This window comes from Bubalus bubalis, chromosome 8 (assembly GCF_019923935.1).
Source record: "Bubalus bubalis isolate 160015118507 breed Murrah chromosome 8, NDDB_SH_1, whole genome shotgun sequence".
Lineage (NCBI taxonomy): Eukaryota > Metazoa > Chordata > Mammalia > Artiodactyla > Bovidae > Bubalus > Bubalus bubalis.
Window position 1 is genome coordinate 101954149 of NC_059164.1, and position 20732 is coordinate 101974880.

A 20732-nucleotide genomic window follows, 5' to 3' on the forward strand; every position below is an offset into this window, starting at 1 on the left:
CTTTTACAGGCATCTGAGGGATTTCAATGAAATCTAGGGAGATAATGTGAGTTGACCAAAGTCATATCAGTCTAAGCAGCTCAGCTTGGATTAAAAATATTCATAAATCTAGGGACCTCCCCAGAGGTCCACGGTTAAGATTCTGCACTTCCAATGCACGGGGTGTGAGTTCAATCTTTAGTCAGAAAACTAAGATCCCACATGCTGTGTGGCATGGCCAAAAATAATAATAATAATAATAATAAATCTGATCCCCTCAGGCTTGGAATTCTTTGCTTTAAATCTTCATCAGCAAGACTGCCTGGGATGTGGGGACAATGTAGTGAGTCAAAGAACTGGAAGGGACCTTAGAGGCCAAGAGATTCCATCTCCTTCTCTGCCACCCCTTCTCCTCCCCCCACCCCCATCCCCCTCACACACATTTAATTACACCTTGAGAAAGATGACTTGTCTGCTTGATGACTTCCAGAAAATTATGTTCATCACACTATGAAAGAGTCCCTTAAATTCCATGTATATTGAAAGCAAATTAATTCAAAGGGAAAAACCCTTAGGAAATAATCTGGAAAAGTAATAGTTGTTTCCAGTATTCACTATTGAAGATAATGTAACCTATTCAGAAAAGAACACTAAATAGCAAAAAACAAGGTCAAGGAAAAGTAATACAACTATGGGATATTATACAGATATAAAATGATAACTATGAGAAGTATGTGGAAACTCTTTTATTGGTCAAATTATAAAATATTAAGTATACAAAAAATATTTTATTACTCAATGCTGGTGAGGATATAATGAGATGTATTCTCAAGGTGGACCTGGAGGATATAAATTGGCCCAGGAATTCTAAAAAATAATTGATGATATGGAATACGACTCTTTAAATCTATTCAGATTATTCACCTCAGTAATTTCACCTCTAGGAATTTATTCTAAGGAAAGAATCTGAAAATTAGACAATTTATACACAAAGATATTTATCACAGCATTATTTACAAGAGCAAAACATTAGAAACAACCAAATGTTAAACACCGGGGACATGGTTAAAATTATGGTAGATCCACAGACAGGAATATCATGCAGAAAAACATAGGGCCCCTTTCACCATGAGAGGATACAACGAGAGGTCAGCAACCCAGAAGGGGTGCCTCATGCCACTATGCTGATACCCTGATCTCCAAGTTCCACCTCCAGAACTAATTACACGCTTCATACTTAGGCAAGAATGGTGAAGGGACCAGGAATTCCTTCCTTGAAGTGTTAAAGGAAACAGGCGTGCCAACCACAAAAGTTTACAAAGAAAAAAATGTAATCAAGTTACTAAGGAAAAATGTTTTTAGTGAAGACGTTAACTCAGATACATGCAAGCTATAAGATAATAAATTATAAAGAAGTTGGAAAAAATACATCTATTTAGACAGGTCTAAACACAGGTCTTTAGTGACATGAGATACTGTTTATGACCATACTGAAAGAGAAAACAGGATAGAACGCACATGGGCTGTCATATCTGATTCTGAGTCATATCTGACTCCATGCACTGTAGCTCGCCAGGCTCCTCTGTCCATGGAATTTTCCAGGCAAGAATACTGCAGTGGGTTGTCATTTCCTTCTCTAGAGGATCTTCTCGATCCAGAGATCAAACCCGAATCTCTTGTGTCTCCTGCATTGGCAGACAGATTCTTTAGCACTGTGCCACCTGGGAAGCCCCCACAGTAACCTTGAGCAACACTATATGGGAGAACAGGGATGTCTGGGTAGCACATGTGTATGTATTTAACTGACCATCAAGCAATGCAACATGTAAAGTTGAAACTCTGTTACCTTGAAACTCTTGTACAAGGTATTTGTATCACCTGTGAAGCAGTATAGTATTTGCAAGTGGACTTGGGCTAGTCATAAATGTGTATAGCAAACTCTACTGCAATTGCTTAAGAAAGTAAAAATAGAAGTAAAACTGAAATGTTAAGAGAGGAGAGAAATGGAATGATATAGTGAGTGAGTGAGTGAGTAAAAGTCACTCAGTCGTGTACGACTCTTTGCGACCCCATAGACTATACAGTCCATGGAATTCTCCAGGCCAGAATACTGGAGTGCGTAGCCTTTTCCTTCTCCAGGGGATCTTCCCAACCCAGGAATCAAACCCAGGTCTCCCGCATTGCAGACAGATTCTTTACCAGCTGAGCCACAAGGGAAGCCCTAAATGCTCATAAAAGCAAAAAACGTATTAAAACAGTGGAAGACAAAAAAACAGAAATGAACAAGTCAATGAATGAAAATAGTAACAAATAGGGCAAACATGTCATAATCACTTTAAATGTGAGTGGTCTAAACCAATTAAAAGAATATCAGAATGGATAGAAAAAAAAGACTGAACTGTATGTTGTCTACAAGAAACCCACTTTAAATATAAATACATAGATTAAATGTAAAGGGATGGAGAAAGATATACCATGCTAACACTAATAAAAAGAAAGTTGGTACAGTTATATTAATTTCAGAGCAGAATTAAGAGAAAGAAATGTATCAGGGATAAAGAGAAGCATTACAAAAAGATAAAGAGGCCAATTTTCCAAGAACATATAACAATTCTTACTGTGCATACTCCTAACAACAGAGCAACAAAATACATGAGGCAAAAACTGATAGAACTGCAGAGAGAAACAGATAAATCCACTATTATAGCTAGAGACTTCAGTATCCCTCTGTCAGCAACTGACAAACCCAGCAGGAAGAAAATATCAGTAAGGACATAGTTGAACAGAACAGCCCCATCAATCAATTGAATTTAATTGACATTCATAGCCTACTTCACCCAACCACAACAGATTACACATTCTCCTCAAACTCACAGCATATTCACCAAGATGGACTCTATTCTGGGCCATACAAAATTTAAAAGAAATAGCTCCCTGCACTCAGCCATTGTACGTGTCCTTAGTTGTGTCTGACTCTTTGCAAACCCCTGGGCTGTAGCCCTCCAGTCTTCTCTGTCCAAGGGATTTCCCAGACAAGAATACTGGAGTGGGTTGCCATTTCCTACTCCAGGGGATCTTCCCAACCCAGGGATTGAACCCATTTTTCTTGCGTGTCTGCATTGGCAGTTGGATTCTTTACCACTGGGCCACATGGGGAGCCCATGATACCCCAAATAACAAACACTATTAATTTGAATGTATCTTTCAAGCCATGGAAAATGAAGCAGAGCTCATCTTATAAAAAGCACAAAATTAGACAATCTTTGGCCTTCTCTGGTGGCAGAGAGGGTATAACATCTGCCTTCAATGCGGGAGACCTGGGCTTAATCCCCGGGTCGGGGAGATCCCCTGGAGAAGGAAACAGCAACCCACTCCAGTCCTCTTGCCTGGAAAATTCAGAGTCTCACACGACTGAGCAACTTGACTTCTCTTACTGTGAAATAATATTTTTGCTGCCTAATAAAAAATCCTAAGCTAATAAATCTAAAGAAATAGTAACCTACTCATTTGAAATAAATTTTTTCTCAGAGCAGAAAGGTTGTCAGTTTTTGCATCTCTACAGACTGACCTGAATCTGGGCTGTGTTCTGTTTCCCCTCTTGCACAATAGGATAATATTCCTCCTCCCCCATTATCCACTGAATCCCAGCCTCCTCACTTTCTTCTCTAGTCTTCACTCCATGGGTCACCCCCATTAGCTCACAACATGTCTGGTATCCATTAATTTTAAGGTTGCCACATTTAGCAAGTAAAAACACAGACATCTAGGTAAATTTCAGTGTCAGGTAAACAAGTAACATATTAGTGTGTGTGTCTCGTGGAATATTTCAGTTCAGTTCAGTCACTCAGCTGTGTCCAACTCTTTGCGACCCCATGGACTGCAGCACCATGCAATATTTAAGACACACTAAAAACTGAAAACAAAGCCTTCCTATTTGTCTGAAATTCAGCTTAATCGGGTTCCCTGTATTTTATTTGGCAACCTTACATCATTCACCCTACAGCCCTGTCTTCCAGTTACTGTCCCTTTCCTTTTCTTCCCTTCTCAGCAAAGTGCCTGAAAAGAGCTGTCTGAATTCTCCCTTCTCTCCATCCCCCCCCCAGTCCTCTTTCACTCTGTGTCCAAGCTAACTTCTTTCGCCAGCACTCCAGAGACTGATGGCCTCCATGCTGCTTACTGGAGCATGAAATAGGTCTTATTCCCCAGTGTATTCCAAGTTCCTGGTGCTTATAACAGTACCTATCACAGAGCTGGTACTCGATCAATGTTTATTTAATGAATGCACTCATGTAGCTACAGTATTATCAGACGGATCAGTTTTCAGCAAATTTATTTGCCATTCCATGAGATTCTCAATGTTGGAGTTGAAATTGTTCACTTTCATATACACATAACACGCCATGTTCTAACTACAGAAGCGACTCTTTAAGCCATTCAACTTTATTCACAGCTACTTCTTCAAGACACACTAAACAACATCTTGCCCTTCCTTCATTTTATGGCATAACTAAGCACAATGAAGCAGGGAGACAGACGTCCCCTCACCGTACTGACTCTGGGGAGAGCCTGAGTTCAGTCCTATCCATAGCATCATCTCCATTCCAGGTGTCCAGAGCCTCTCCTTCTTCCTCACTGCCCCATGAGCATCTTGGAAAAGAACTGAGTGGGAAGGCAGGACTCAATGCCCAGAGATACAGTCCTTCTGCTGGAGGCCATGGGGGGACAGGCTTAGTGCCATGGAAGAAGGACCTCATGAGAGGCCAATGGGAAGAAGTTCTAGAGATGACTTTTCTGTGCTGACCTACTGAAATCATTGCTTTTAACTGGGCCAAGACCGACTTTCTTGGGTTGATAGTTATGTCTTCCAGAATACAATCTACGTAAAGCAAGTCAATTCTCTTTCTCATGATGACACTTTGAACATGTGAAGATAGCTTTGTCTCCTACAAGCCTTCACTCCTCAGGGCAAACATTTAGCTTCTTGGTTTCTTTCTCAAAGGAGGTGGTTTCCAGTCCTTACATTCTGGCTCCCTTTCTCCCAGTCTTTCCATCCAATTCATGAGCATTTCTTTCAAAATAGGGTGCCTGAATTCTTCATGTAACCAACCTGGGAAATAGAAATTCTTACAAGGCAACATGTTACTATTGATAATGTCTAAGTCAGGGTTGCTCCCCAAACATCTCCAGTGCTCCAAATGGTCCCTAGAATGTTAACATCCTCAAATCTTTTCCCATAAAATACTGTTAGACCATATTCCCTTTATCATATATGCATATTATAGATTTTTTAAACCTAGGAGTAGAACTTCAAATTTTATAGGAATAAATGAAATTCTGTTAACATTCTTTTCCTGTGTTTTAGCCTGTCAACTTCATTTGTAATTCTGCTTGCCATTTGTCACAATACCATCCTTCTACATCTTGAGGCATCTCACATTCAGTAAGTCACTCTGAACCCATTGATGGAAAGAGCATACAAACTCTTTAACTTCTGAGGTCCAGGGGCCAGTAACCTCTGAAGACAGAAGCCTTAATTATCCAGAAAGGGGTTGAGACACAGAGGACTCTGTCATAGGCTAAAGCAACTTTTGATCCTACAGAAATACTAGAGATGTTACTCTTGGTTCATCCATCAGCGAGTTGGGGAGAGAGAGGTAGGCAGTCTGGGAGGAAATGTGTTATGGAAAGTTGATGTCTGTGCCCAGTTAGCCAGTGAAGAGAAAGACACTCAGGCAGACACTTTTCACCAGAGTCCCCCAAAAGCAGTTTATGTGCAGAAGGCAGAGTTTTTGAGTTACCTTAAAGCCAAGGCGAGAAATGGGACACTGCTTTCTGAACAGGCCTCCCTGTCCATGAAGTCCTCTATCTCAGCTACAAGCTCTGAAGCTCCTGCAAAATTCCACAAAATGTGTCAAGAGGTCAATCAGGCAGTGCTCCCTAGAGGCAGCCGCAGAATTAGCCACAAAGGGATGGGGCTCTCAAGGTAATGGTGCCACTTTCCCCCAGTGGAAGGTCCCCAGGCACATATCCCACCCTTCTTTTCAGTTTATACCCTGCACCAATTCTAATGCTTCTGCCCTCTTCCTGACCCTCCTCCAGCCCTTGCATACTCTGGAAACCAAATCAATAGCTTATTAGAAGACCAATTAGAAAGCAAATCACCCTGATCAGTCCCAATCACCAAACAAGATTAAATTGACTGAGATTTATTAAAATTAAAAAAAAATTTTTTTTGACTGCAGTATCTCTAATGGTGAAGTTATATTGGTTTTTATTTCCTTTTTTGCTAACCTGCATTTTGTCCAGAAAAGATAAAATGAAAAAAGATTGGGGTTAATCGGCTACCTGCAGTAATATGATGTTCTGATTTAAATTTGGTTAATTACATCTTTTTTTTTTTTTTTCAAGAACTTTACTCGTAACTTGTGTATCATATTTGTCTTGCAAAGAATCCAGAAAGAACAGTATCAGGGAAATATAAAAGTAAAACAACATTCAAAACACCTGCTGGTTCTTGACTTCAAATCCAGGCCGTGATTCCTTTCTTTCCTTGCCTCCCCCACCACAGCTCACCCCCAACCCCTACCACTGATCCCCATACACACAGCTTTAGGAATTTCTAAAGGGAACAGCTACTTCTCACTTCTTCTAAAAGCAGAACATACCTACTGTTCTTCAAAAACAGGCACAGTGCAGAACTACTTTGGGGGAAAAAGACCAACATTTGTACTAAAATACAGCAACTCCATTTGAGCTTTTAAGTCATTCTTAAACAAAACAAAACAAAAAACTCTTTGTACTGATGTTTTCTTTAGAAAAATCTCAGAATTGTAAAATGCTAAATGAAAGAAACATCATGAGAAACGCTGGGCTGCATGAAGCACAAGCTGGAATCAAGATTGCCAGAAGAAATATCAATAACCTCAGATATGCAGATGACACCACCCTTATGGCAGAAAACGAAGAACTAAAGAGCCTCTTGATGCAAGTGAAAGAGGAGAGTGAAAAAGTTGGCTTAAAGCTCAACATTCAGAAAACTAAGATCATGGCATCTGGTCCCATCACTTCATGGCAAATAGATGGGGAAACAGTGACAGACTTTATTTTGGGGGGCTCCAAAATCACTGTAGATGGTGACTGCAGCCATGAAATTAAAAGACACTTGCTCCTTGGAAGAAAAGTTATGACCAACCTAGACAGCATATTAAAAAGCAGAGACGTTACTTTGCCAACAAAGGTCCGTCCAGTCAAGGCTATGGTTTTTCCAGTGGTCATGTATGGATGTGAGAGTTGGACTATAAAGAAAGCTGAGTGCCAAAGAATTGATGCTTTTAAACTGTGGTGTTGGAGAAGACTCTTGAGAGTCCCTTGGACTGCAAGGAGATCCAACCAGTCCATCCTAAAGGAGATCAGTCCTGAATATTCATTGGCAGGACTGATGCTGAAGTTGAAACTCCAATACTTACCTGATGCAAAGAATTGACTCACTGGAAAAGCCCCTGATGCTGGGAAAGATTGAAGGCAGGAGGACAAGGGGACGACAGAGGATGAGATGGTTAGATGGCATCACCGACTCAATGGACATGGGTTTGAGTAAATTCTGGGAGCTGGCGATGGACAGGAAGGCCTGGTGTGCTGCAGTTCATGGGGTTGCAAAGAGTCAGACACAACTGAGCGACTGAATGAACTGAAATGAAAGAAACCACTGATTTCAGGAATATCATCACATCACAAAATCAAAATCTAAATACTTACACTAATGAGTATTCTCAAGGTACTGATGTAACCCCCTATGAGCCAGTTACTCTAAAACAACTTTATAATAGGAGTTGTCCAGATATGTTCTGTGTTTCACACTTCTGTAATTCTATCCTTTGGCACAAGTATGACAAATAGTAGTTTAACTACATGAATGTGGGCTACTGAGATTTGTGACAATAATTGTTCCAGTCTCCCAACACCAGAGAAATCAAACACATACCACCTCCAATTACTCCCCCAGGAAGGTCCAGCAAGGAAGGAGAGGGAGATCTTTAGAGGAAGAAAGTTACTAGATAAATAGTGTGCAACTCAACAACAATAAAAATATTTTGTTAATCACCTAACCCAGGCACTGGACCAAGGATCTCTTATTTGTTTTTGCTTCTTGTTTTCTTCTTACCTGAAGCTGCGCTTAGCAGGTGCAACATGGAAGAGGAGAAAGAGGGAGAAAAAATGCCAATTTGGTTTTAATCCACATTTATGTCAACCTAGTGGTCAGGGTCTGGGCGTGGGACCAGCCTGACCTTTCTCCTAAGCCTTAGCTGCTTCTCCTAATTCCCTGTTCTACTATTTTGAATCTTTTTACAATCAGAGCATGTGAAATCTCTTAGGGGAATAGGGTGTGCCAGGTAGTCCCCTGGTTTTAATCTGAAGTATATCAGGGCTTTCCTGATAGCTCAGTTGGTAAAGAATCCACCTGCACAGCAGGAGACCCCAATTCGATTCCTGGGTCAGGAAGATCCGCTGGAGAAGGGATAGGCTACCCATTCCAGTATTCTGGCCTGGAGAATTCCATGGACTGTATATAGTCCATGGGGTTGCAAAGAGTAGGACATGACTGAGCGACTTTCAATCCAATACAATATTGATTAAAAAAGAACATAAAAGTATCTTAAAACTATCACATTTATTTCTTCAGGTATGTCTAAAATATTGGCATATCTTAACCAGTGTGTATATATGTATTTTTTTTTTAATCCCTTTATTTTTCTTTCATGGATTTTCAGTTTTGTCAGTGTGCTTAAACTTTCCTGATATCCTGTCTTTCTGTTTACTAGTTTTTTTTTTTAAGCTCTGTAAACTTTCTTCATAGTGGTCTACTCCCTCCAATTTTTAGGCTCAAATTCTCCTTTTGGTTGATCCTGTGAACTCTCCGTCATGAAGCCTTATTTTCTGCCAAGACTTGCAATCATTAACTGTGGTTTCCACTTCACCAGGAGCTGACTGCCTTGAGAAGCAAGGCAAGTTCTGGGTCATGGATGCCCAGGGCAGACTCTTAATAGTCTCTGCGAGGACCTTTGGGCTTTATCTGTACCAGATTAGTTTTTAAAATTTCAATTAACTTTAGAGAAAAATTGCAAAAATAGAGTATTTCTGTATACCTTTTCCATAGCTTCCCCTAATACTAAAGTTAGCAAAATCAATAAAGGAAACTCTACAATACTGCTAACTACACTGTAGGCTGTATTTAGATTTCATCCTTTTTTCCCACTGATAACCTTTTTTGTTGTCCAGAATCCTATCCAGGTTTCCACATTTCATTCCTTTGTTGAGTTCCTCTGTGTTTTGCAATTCCTCTAGCTTTTCTCAGTTTCAAGGGGTTTTTATTTTCTTGAGTTTCGTAAACAACTCCAGGTTTATCCTATTACCCTTCAAGTTTGCATAGGATCTTCTCAGTTATCTTTCTAGATTATAGTCCTAATCTTTTAATTCCAAAATGAATCTGCTCTTAGTGGAAGCATCCATTTGATTAGTGGAGAGCCTGTAAAGCAAAACAGTGAGTTGAAAGGAGTGGCGCCAACCACCTTGAGTAACAACAATTCTGCAAATTCCATGCACTGAATAGACTACTTTCAACTTAATTCCTTGGAAAATGAAAGCATCAGGTGTTCTCACGACGGACACAAAAATCAGAGAACAAGAAACACTGCATTCAACTTTCACATTTGGCACATGAGAGAACTATCATGTTGCGAAGGAAATAAACAGAAAATATCACTTGACACCAATTCAGAGCATTTATTGACATTTCCATTTAAAATGCTAGGAAAGCTGTATAAATTGTAAACATGGAAACCAAACACTTGCATAAATTATTTCAAAAACTCTACAGCACATTAGAAAACAGTGCAGCTAATTGAAGGGAAGAAACATAACCAGCAAAGAGAAGAGAGAGCTTGATTACTAAATCATTTACCCATACTGAAATTTAAGGGCCCGTTTGAGACCAGCAAACCATGATTGTCAAGTTCAAAGTTGCAGGATTGATGCCACGAGTGGCTTCAATTTACTCTGCATTTTTTCGTACATTAACACTCATAATCTAGGAATGAGAGTGCAGGAACTCAGAAGAACATGGACCTTGACAAAGTCGGAGGTGGCCAGTGGGCACCCCAGAGCGCTCGGTTTGACAGCCTTTCCTGGAAGGGTGCAATTCACCCCACCCCCACGCTCCCTAGACCATGCCCTGGAGGAAGGCAAAGTGGAGAGTTTCTACTCCCCTTTTCTGAAATTAACCCTCTGCTGCTTAGAGCAACCGAGCCCACTGGTTTGCCTCTGTTCCCCTAGGGCCCCCTCCGCCTTCCCCACGTTTGCAGGAGGAACAGTACGGGGAGCCTGGCTAGAAGCTGACCCGGCACTATTCCAACCTTGCACACTCAAGGAGTCAAATGATGAACGCTGGAAACCTGGTGGACATGAGAAGGGGCATTCATGACGTTCCAAGTTGTCCAGAAAGATTCTGTGGAATCAGGGACCGTGAGACCTAAATCACTTCAATTTTTCTCTTTGTCCCTTCTACTTATCCACTCTTTCTTTAAATGTGAAGTGGTCCCAGAGCAGAAAAACCCACAGAAAGAAGGAAAAGCAGAATGCATGATGATCTACCCTGTGGGAAAGTAATTTCGAGAAGGGTGTCTCAGAGGGTGACATTCCTTCCTTCTTTCACTCGCTTGCTGGTTCCCAACTTTGTTTCATGTTTCCAAGGCATTTGATACTCTTTTGCTAAATGTCAACGCTGCTGGCGTGTTAAGATAAATTGTCAAGTGTACTGTTACGCGCACAGCATGGAATTAGGATCGTACCGTGAGGTTTCCGTTTTCAAGTCTTTTTCATAAAATTAGAGAAAGGAGTCTTAAACACCTCTTAAACACCGCAAATCACCTCCAAGGGTATCAAAAGAAACCTGAAATGCACACACTCCCTGTTCACTAGGTAACAAGTGTAAGCCTAATACAGTGTATGAGTGTGTTACAGCAGCTGCTGATGGAAACCCCTTTCACCTGTTGTAAGAATATCCGTGACGGTGTCGGATTAAATGTAAAAATGAAGTTCAGTTTACCATCCCATAAAAACATGCTTTGTGTTCAAATGGTCTCCTTGCAGGTGCAGAAGTGGACTTCCTCACACTCCTGCCTGCAACAAAGGTCAGTTAGGTGGGCTCTGGAGTCTGGCTTTGGGGATCTGCTCTGGAGGTAGAAATGAAATGGCTAAAACATCTACAGCTAAAGTGTGTGTGGTACTGAAGACTGGAACCCCCTCCCCACCCACCCAGAACCTTTCACCAGCTCTCCTTCCAATCAGCAAATTCATTCATGTCTAGGAATCTCACAGGAAAGGGAGAGAGAGATGTATTTAATGATTAACTCCTGAATTAACTACAAATGCCAATCTGTGTCCAAGTGATTGGTTTGGTCACTGGAGCACTAAGTTGTGCAAACGCAGTGAACGCTGACCCTGTACACAGTTCAGTGGGAGGCTCGTAAAGCACGGGATTACCTGTTTCAGCCCGCAGCCTCCAGGCGTCCCTTCACCTGTGCCCTGCATCGCAGGCCTCATGCCCTGAAAAATCGTGGTTGGCAGAAACTGGCTTAGTCTGCAGCTCAAAAGCCACATACGATCAAAATGAAAAGACGCTCTGAAATTAAACACAATTTGGAGGAAAAGGTGTAGGTAGCTGTAAAGTCAAATATATTTACTTATAACCCATTGCGCTCCACAAAGGATTAAATGCGGCTGAATGACGGACCCTTGAGATCTGCGCTTAGCAGCAGACCTCGGCGGACGTCTTTCACACTTGACGCTGGCCCTCTGGCAGTTCTGGGACTCCCCCGTCCCCTCCAGGACAGACGTGCTCCTCCGCAGACCTTCATCCCAGGCCTGGTCATTTTCTTGTTGGGTTCCTGCAGACATTTCCTCAGACCATCACTTCTTCCTCTTTACAAAACTCCTTCAATGGTGCAGTTAGGGATTTGGTCTCTGTATTGGAGAACAGGTTCAAGATTATTTCCAACAGCAGCTTCACCACTCTCTCCATCCTTCCCCAGGCCCACTCTCAGCTCTTCCCACACCATCTCACCATGTGCCTGGGAAGCTCTTGTCTTCCGTGGCTTCTGATGTTGAGTTCTCCCCAAGACCCCACTGTTTTCCAAACATGTAAGTTCCATTCCTCCTTCCAATGTACTTGTGTAAGCTTCGGTGCATTTTACTGATGTTTAAACCATGTTATTTTTCCATCTCTTCCATCTTTTACACCCGAGGGTGTTGTCTGATTCAGATCCTAAGATCTCAGAAGGCAGGGCTCGTGTTGGGTGCCAGAAACAGCAAAAAATCCGAACAATGCATGAGAACTGAAAGTTAATGGTGAAGGAAGTGAATTGAAAGCAAATCAGGAGGGAGGAAGTGGAGTCCCACGGGGCCTCTGGTGTTGCTCTGGTTTCCTCCATGTGAACTCACTCACTGGGAGGTCACCGCAGATCAGACGGTCCATCCCAGCACCATCACACAGACAGCCCACGTTCTCAGTGCATTGTGCTCCCTCCTCAAGGGATGTCTGCCCACATGACCACACCTGATCCTTGCAATGAGAAATCCGGGGCGGGGGAGGCCCGTTCTCATGTGGCTGATGGGGAGAATGAGGCTCAGACAAGGGGCCTGACACAGCCAGGTAGCGACTGTGCAGAATCTGAAAATGATCATTTCTCCAAACAGTCTCCTCTAAAACTCTGACTCAAACGTACAGCTCTTGTTATTACCATGAGAACTTATAAAATCAGAAAAAAAGAACAGACATAAAATTTCAGTTTTCATTTTGCAGTGCTTCAATAAATGGAACTCCAAAGCCACATAACTGCCATGAGGACTTCTCATTTAAGTAGATTCCATTCACTGAGTGTCTGAAGCCCCACTCGGGATGGTGTTCTCACGACAGCTGGTATGTTCTGGGTCAGTTGACGGTAAAACTTAGTGCAAACTGAGTGTGCTTTACAACCAACTCAAGAGTGCTGGGGATCTCACCGGTCTGCTCACACCCACCACATACCACCGTTTGTCTATTACATGTCATCTTTAGTCTTGACGTTGGTTTAAAAGTGTATCCCTTCTAAGAAGAAAAATAGAGACAGAATCCCTTTATGCTAGTTTGAAAGGCATCAAAACTGCTGTCGCAGCCCCATTTAAAACAGAAGCCCATTGCTGCCACGTGCTAAGGAGGTAACCACATTTGTACACTCCAAGTGTGAACGAACACTTAGGACACTGGGCAGGATAGGAGGGGAGGGGCTATCAGCTGGCACTCAATCTGAACTCACCAAAAGGTGTCCAAAATAAAAATTTGCATGAATCTCTGAAATTCTTCCTTACACATTCAGGATCCTGGTATTTCTGAATGACAGGCAAAGAGACCCCTCGACTCTGGGCAAGTCTGGTATTAAATCAAGACTGAGAGGTAAGAGATTAAGCCCACATGGGGGTCCTATCTCCCCTGTTATTTGGAGCCCAGGAACGGTACCTGAAAAGGAGCTCCCATTACTTTATTTCATATTCTCAACAGACATCCTTCTCACCTCTCCTGTTTCAGAGGCATAAAGATAAAAAATGCCTACATTTTAATTTCCCAGAACTGACTCTCCCTGGATTATGAGACGAGTCTACATAACAGGCTTAATGCAGGAAGGGCAGAAACATAACACTGGAGCCCAATGGTTACACTTTGGGGGCCTATTTTAGCTGCTTCGGGATTCTTAAAATTTGACACAGATACAGAGATTTTGATTAGTTAGAGCCCCAGATTCTGCCTGTGTATCTGTTGTTTAATTAAAGATATTAATTGAGCTAATAAAAAAGGATTCATGGCAAAGTGTTATCTGCATCTGTTCTTCTTCATTTCACTCAGGTCCCAGAAAACAGAACAGCCCTTGTTACTCTAGTCCTCACTCCACTTCGGGAAGTGGAGAGACAGTCCCTTCAGGAGGCAATCTCAAGTGAGAGGACCCCTCCGTCAGGCCCAAAGGTGGTTTTAACAGTCACTCAGCACAGTTATACACAATAAAATCAGGAATTAGGAGCAACTCTTTCTCCCTCGTGGTCTCAAAGCTCCTCTTTCCTTTCTTGGCTCATTACAAAGATGCTCAACAGAACTCATTTCCAGGTCTCGAACATAGGGAATGCGATTACCACAGATGCATTCACAAATAACTAAGCATTCGGTGGTCCTAGGAACTGTGACAAAGCATTTTTGCTTATGTAAGATTCCTCATTCAAAGTTGGGAGCAACGTATCAGCAAAGTGCCAGGATTCGTCAGGACCTCCTCAAAGCCTCATTCTATAGGACTGGCCTTGATGAAGATATGTACTCAGATGAAATGCAATAGGCAGTTACCTCTGCCAATCAACAAATGGCAAATACAATTAAAGAGTGTAAATCTAAACTTTGATATGTATTTTGAATAACCAAATAAATATTAAGCTTTTCCTATGTGGAGAGGCTTTCCCCCCTCCTCTTTCTAGAACAAAATGAAACCTTCCACATGTTCTTCCATTGAGAAAGCCAAAGTTGCATTTCACAGACAAGGTGAAGGGGCTCTTGGAGCTGTAGCACCAGAAGAAGGAAAATGCAGTTGATGGCTTCGTTTTGAATCATCAGGCTCTACAATCTATCATTTGGTTTCTCACTAGTAGCTTTTTAAATTCCCAAACAGTCTTAGTATTCATGTTGTTAATATTACTATTAAAAGAAGTTCCTAAGGAGGAAAAAGAGGGTGAAAATCAAGCAGTTAATAAAATGTCTTCAAAACTTTTTTCTCAGAAAACAAAGCAGCAGGTTCATCGTACAAACCAGTCTGAGTCACATCTTCCCACGGAAATACTAGGTTCCTTTAATCCGTACACCATCTACACATTTTCATCTTTCACCTTAAAAAAAAAAAGAGACTAACTTAGGAATTTCATTAGCTTAGAATTGTGGTTGGTCTTTTGTGAAGTGCTGCTGGCTTTTGGCCAAAAGTACATAAATTTCAACTGAACCCAGGTGGTCACAAAACTGCCAACGTATGAAAAGCATCATGGGCTGTCACGTGACTTGGGGCATCTTCTAAAATTGCAACCTATTCCCTTAGTTGGGCCCCTTGCCCTGGAGATGCTCCTTCTATTAAAAACACCTGCTCAGTTGACTTCCTTTTAGTCTTGCTTCCACAGGAAGCAGATACTTGGCAAACGTGCAAGGTGAGGCTGATCAGCTGTGGAAGTTCTGCACGGCGGTCTGCTTCTGCGAGAGCCGGAGGAGCTCCTCGCGGATCGCTTTGATGAGAGAGGCTGAGGAGTGGCTGGGCTGGAGGTCTTCCGTGGAGCTGGTGGGGTAGGCCAATCCAGCACCCGGCAGCCCCCTGTGAGGGAGGTTCCCGGGAGGAGCTGAGGGCTCCCGGCCTGAAGTCCTTGGCACCTGGAACAGCGGTGATGAATACTCCTGATGTCCGAGCATGTGTGTCTGAAAAACCACAGCAAACACAGGAAAACAGGAGGGAAGATCAGAGGCAAACTGGCATCCGACACTCTGCACCCACCTCCCAACCAACAGCTCAGCCTCCCACCACCAGAATGCAAAGATGTAACTGCGGAGAAATTGTGCAAGGAAAAGTAGCCCAATAAAGAAGCCCCTCAACTTAATTTAAAAGAGACGCTTACTCCTTGAAACAAAAGTTATGACCAACCTAGAGAGCATATTGAAAAGCAGAGACGTTACTTTGCCAACAAAGGTCCGTCTAGTCAAGGCTATGCTTTTTCCAGTGGTCATACATGGATGTGAGAGTTCGACTGTGAAGAAGGCTGAGTGCAGAAGAATTGATGCTTTTGAACTGTGGTGTTGGAGAAGACTCTTGAGAGTCCCTTGGACTGCAAGGAGATCCAACCAGTCCATTCTGAAGGAGATCAGCCCTGGGATTTCTTTGGAGGGAATGATGCTGAAGCTGAAACTCCAGTACTTTGGCCACCTCACGCGAAGAGTTGACTCAATGGACAAGACTCTGATGCTGGGAGGGATTGGGGGCAGGAGGAGAAGGGGACGAAAGAGGATGAGATGGCTGGATGGCATCACTGACTCGATGGACGTGAGTCTCAGTGAACTCCGGGAATTGGTGATGGACAGGGAGGCCTGGCGTGCTGCGATTCATGGGGTCGCAAAGAGTCGGACACGACTGAGCGACTGAACTGAACTGAACTGAACTATACACACTTGATTAAAGACAGAAAGAATGAACGTGCAGTTGGCGCCACTGGCTAATCCCTGTGCTGCCATGTGTGGAAGGAGAGTGGGCCACTGGGGAACCAGGAAGGGCCCTGCAGAGCTGGACAGGGAGGGAGGGTGGAGCATCCCAGAGAGGGCAAGGTCTGATGAGGATGTCTGCTCAGAGGGATAAGCAGAAACTGGCAGATGGACCAACGGGAAGAGCAACTGCCTTTGCTCTGAGTCTGGAACCCAAGGAAGGGGTGATGAGAACACATATGGGGCCCGTGGAACTGCAACAAGATCACAAAGTCATCTTCCATCCTGTCTGTCTGTCTGTGTGTCTATGTGTCAGTGCTCTGCACGGCTTTTTTTTTTTTTTTTTTTTTTAAGCTATCTGCACAAAAGCATACACTAGCTTTGCTGACATTGGCAAAATATGGATTAACTGGGCATTCCTTTGATAAGAATTATACTTTTCAGTGATTTTTTTTCATATTTTTTCAGTGAAAGAAAATCTCTTTATACACACATGCACATACTACATCTGTGATTTCACTTGAGGTAAGAGCAACTTGATAGCCTGGTAAACAGGACATTTGAGCCCTGGAATAACTTCCACATTTCACTTCTGCAAATTGTGACCAAGAGGCCCTCAAAAAGCGCACATTGGATTTGATGGGAAAACCCAAAACAACTCAGGAAACTAAGCCAGGCACAGAAAAAGAAAAATGTCAGCAAAGGTAAAGTGCAGACCTGAGACTGTAATGCATGCATGCAAAGTCTCTTCAGTCGTGTCCAACTCTTTGCGATCCCATGAACTGCAGCCCACCAGGCTCCTCTGTCCATGGGATTCTCCAGGCAAGAATACTGGAGTGGGGTGCCATTTCCTATTCCAGGGGATCTTCCTGACCCAGGTATCGAACTCACGTTGATCCAAGTTTAATGAAGTTGAACCAAGTTCAACCCCTGAGTCAGGAAGAGCCCCTGGAGGAGGAAATGGCAACCCACTCCAGTATTCTTGCCTGGAGAATCCCATGGACAGAGGAGCCTGGTGGGTTACAGTTCGCAGGGTCGCAAAAGAGTCAGACATGGACTAAAGTGACTCAGCAGGCATAGATGGTGGTCATAATGGAAATGACATTAACAAACCCACAATAAAACTCAAATGCTGAGCAAGGAGGTACATAAGATCAGGAATATTTATATAGTGATCACACCAAAGATTAAGTCCAGCTATTATAGTTTCAAACGCACGACTTAAAAGTCAGTATTACCGGTAGTACCTGGAGCTGGGGGGACGGAGAATGAGGAATTCGTGTTTAATGGGTATGGATTTCAGTTTTATAAGACTGAAAAGAGCTATGGGGACAAATGATGTGAAGGCTGCATAATAGTATGGAATGTATTTAAAACCACTTAAGCATGGTTCAAATGGTAAATTTTATGTTCTATGTATTTTACCATAATTGAAAAAAAATGGGAGGAAAAAATAACAGTTACTTAGGTCTCTATGCAGATTTTCCATAATGAATAAATACTGCTTTTGTTATTTTTAAGTTATTTTAGAAACCTCATTACTTCAAGCCTGAAATCTACCTCGAGAAAAATAGTATACGTTTCCAGATTTCAATGCCAATAGTCTTCCAGTCTGGTCAGAGGGAATTTACCATCTACAGGCTGTAAGAATGACTTCCCAGGTGGCACTAGTGGTAAAGAACCTGCCTGCTAATGCAGCAGAAAAAAGAGAGATGGGTTTGATCTCTGGGTTGGGAAGATCCCTGGAGGCGTGGCAACCCACTCCAGTATTCTTGCTTGGAGAATCCCATGAACAGTGGAGCCTGGCGGGCTACTGTCCATAGGGTCACAAAGAGTCGGACACAACTGAAGCAATTTAGCATGTATGCACGACTGTGTGAAAAGAAAAATACACTCAAGGAGAAAAAAAGTGATGGAGGTTAAAACTTCGTGCAGGTTTTAAAGCGAGATCTCCCATGCAGAAGCAGCAGCAGGATACCATTTACCATTTGAACCATGCTTAAGTGGTTTTAAATACATTCACACTATTATGCAGCCTTCACATCATTCGTCCCCATAGCTCTTTTCATCTTATAAAACTGAAATCCATAGCCATCGTGTCTGAATTCTCAACGATGATCCCAACACGAGACACTCACAGCCTCTCTCCGGCCAGCTTCGTCCTCCCCGTAGGCAGGCCAGCCTGGCCCCCCATACTGGCCGCCTCTGCTCGGTGGGATTTCCACTGGCTGAGCTCCGATTCTGCTGGCGATTCCCACCTGCGTCAGGTGCTGGATCTGAGAGCCTGGAGGAACACAGGGAGGGGCCCAGTGAACACCAGCAGGGCAGTGGAAGGCTACTCACGTGAGATACTCTGATTCTGATCTCGGCACGCCCTGGGGACACGAGCATTGTTCAAATGTGGCACCAATTCTACCCCCAGAAAAGACACTTCCTAAGAAAACCAGACCTGAGCTTCTGGGCTTGTGGGCTTTTACTTTCTCTCAATACAGTGGCTATTAGTGATGTTCCTATTTTCCTGGTCAGACATCAAAGGAGGGGGAATAAAGGGGATAATAAAGGGGATAATTCATTTCTGTAGAAGCTACAGATAATGGGGACCTTATTCATTCAGAAAAAAAGGAGTGAAAAGTTTTGGAGCCATAAAGAAGCTGAAACCTGGTTCTTTCTTGCTTATGATTTTCAGACTCACAAGGAAATGAAAATGCAATATGCCTTTTTTTAAAAAAAAAAAAAAAAAAACAGGCAGAGTGTGTATTTGAGTTCAAAATGTTAAAGTACATTTTTGTTATACTCACATTGTTTTCATAATTTAGTCATATCATAATTAAAAATTTAAAACTATCCATGACAAATGGGCACTTGCCAAGAGCATGTGCCAGCGACTGAACAGCAAAGGCATTTGTCACCTGCCTCTGCGGAGACCAGCCCTGTGCTGCTGCAGCTGTTGACCTTCAACACCCCAAGGGAGTTCAGGGTGGAGTGAGGCACTCTGTGCTCCAGGGAATCTGGTGGAACAGGTCTTTAGATAGTTAGGTATTTTCAGGAACTGATTTCATGATCCCAATCTTTGCATCTCCTCATATCTAGAAAAGCACTAAATCCCTTCATGATGACATCAGCTCTGGGACGAGCAAAAAACCTCTTGTAAAGTAAGTGCCTGGTTGCACTGAACTCCCCTTTCACCAAATCATATATTGACCTTCCCCCGCTGCCTCTTTGGAGCAGTTTCTCAGAGCTATCTAAGGTGCTGTCTCCCAGGCTATAGTCCTCATTTTGCCCCAAATAAAACTCACCTCTCAAGTTGTCCCTCTTTTTCAGTCGACAAAGCCACCCACCCAACCTCTTCATCGAGGTATACTGAAGCAAAGACAGATGATCTCTAGTGCTCATTCTACACTTAGGCACGCCATAGCCTTGTGTGGCTGTGAAAGCTAGCCTTTAAATAACATATTTTTCTCTCCCATCAACTTTGGCATATGGAAATAACCCTATTCAACAGATACAGGGAGAAAAAAACAGATCTTTAAATGCTGTGAAATAAAACATTGATTTCCAAATGCACCTGGGATTGTCTCATTCATCTGGAATGCTCAGGCTAGTCCCACAAAGGTTCAGGGTTTTGCAGAGGTAAGAACTCTCCATCTTCCAGGCTGTTCCTACTCTAGTTACCTAATTAACAGCCTCTGTTAATCAAACACTTTTTAAAAAAATGTACTCTACAGGAACACCTGTCCTGAAGCATTTGTTACTGAAGATTCCTAACACTATTAAAATTGTTAGAACTACCAGACAATGGACATTGCCCAACAGACATTGTTTGAGCAAATCTTGCAAAAGACGGAAATGCAGCACAGTGTTCGTCATCACTTGTGAAGGTTCAACCTCACAGGGAGAAAAGCACACCTTTGTGTTAGACTTGTAACAGCAGTTGAAATCATAGTTGAGACATGATTCTGTATTTTGCTTTGTTCACTTAAGGAGACAGCACAGGCTCTCCCATGATTCAAGTGGCCCACCACCCCCAGCAGGCAGGGGTTTGCATTCCAGCTCAACCACTGACAAGCCTGTGACCTTGGACACCCAGTAATCTCTCCAGCTGAGACTCAATGCCTCACTTTTCAAATGGAGATTTAAAAAAAAAAAATCTATCTCACAGTGCTATTTCAAGGATTAAAAGAGACAAAATAGGTCAAGTACCAAATGCATAGGAGGCAATCAGGAAATCTTAAATTCCCTTTTTCTGGCTCTGAGCTCTTCATTTTAGATAGCTGTACAAGTTTACTCGCTGATGCCCTTATAACTCAGTATTGAGGGAGCTCACAGTTGTTTGCTATTCTGAACAATGCTTCAATAAACATCCTTGCACATGTAGTTTTTCTCCAATATTTTGGATCTCCTCGGGGGACAGGGAGGAGCCCATATTCCCAAATTACCAAATCAAAGGCTCATCAAG

At 42.6% G+C, this 20732-nt stretch overlaps 1 protein-coding gene and 1 long non-coding RNA gene across 5 annotated transcripts in view; both read right to left on the reverse strand.

Moving 5' to 3' along the window:
• Positions 1-4233: 4233 nt before the first annotated feature.
• Positions 4234-7505, reverse strand: LOC102407011. The gene is made up of 2 exons (XR_329167.4): positions 7446-7505; positions 4234-5868 (listed from the first exon to the last, which is right to left on the reverse strand). It is a non-coding gene; the product is annotated as an uncharacterized LOC102407011 (long non-coding RNA).
• Positions 7506-9739: 2234 nt separating this feature from the next.
• Positions 9740-20732, reverse strand: part of KIAA1549 (KIAA1549 ortholog) — a 125632-nt gene continuing 114639 nt past the window's right edge. For 3 of the 4 annotated variants that reach the window (XM_025291609.3, XM_045166466.1, XM_044946938.2), the window contains exons 19-20: positions 18415-18560; positions 9740-15502 (exon numbers count right to left, since the gene is read on the reverse strand). In XM_025291609.3, the coding sequence (XP_025147394.3) occupies positions 15251-15502; positions 18415-18560 (398 nt within the window). In that variant the 3' untranslated portion in view covers positions 9740-15250. The remainder of the gene's footprint in view (positions 15503-18414; positions 18561-20732) is intronic. The other variant, XR_006641334.1, reaches the window with a different exon arrangement.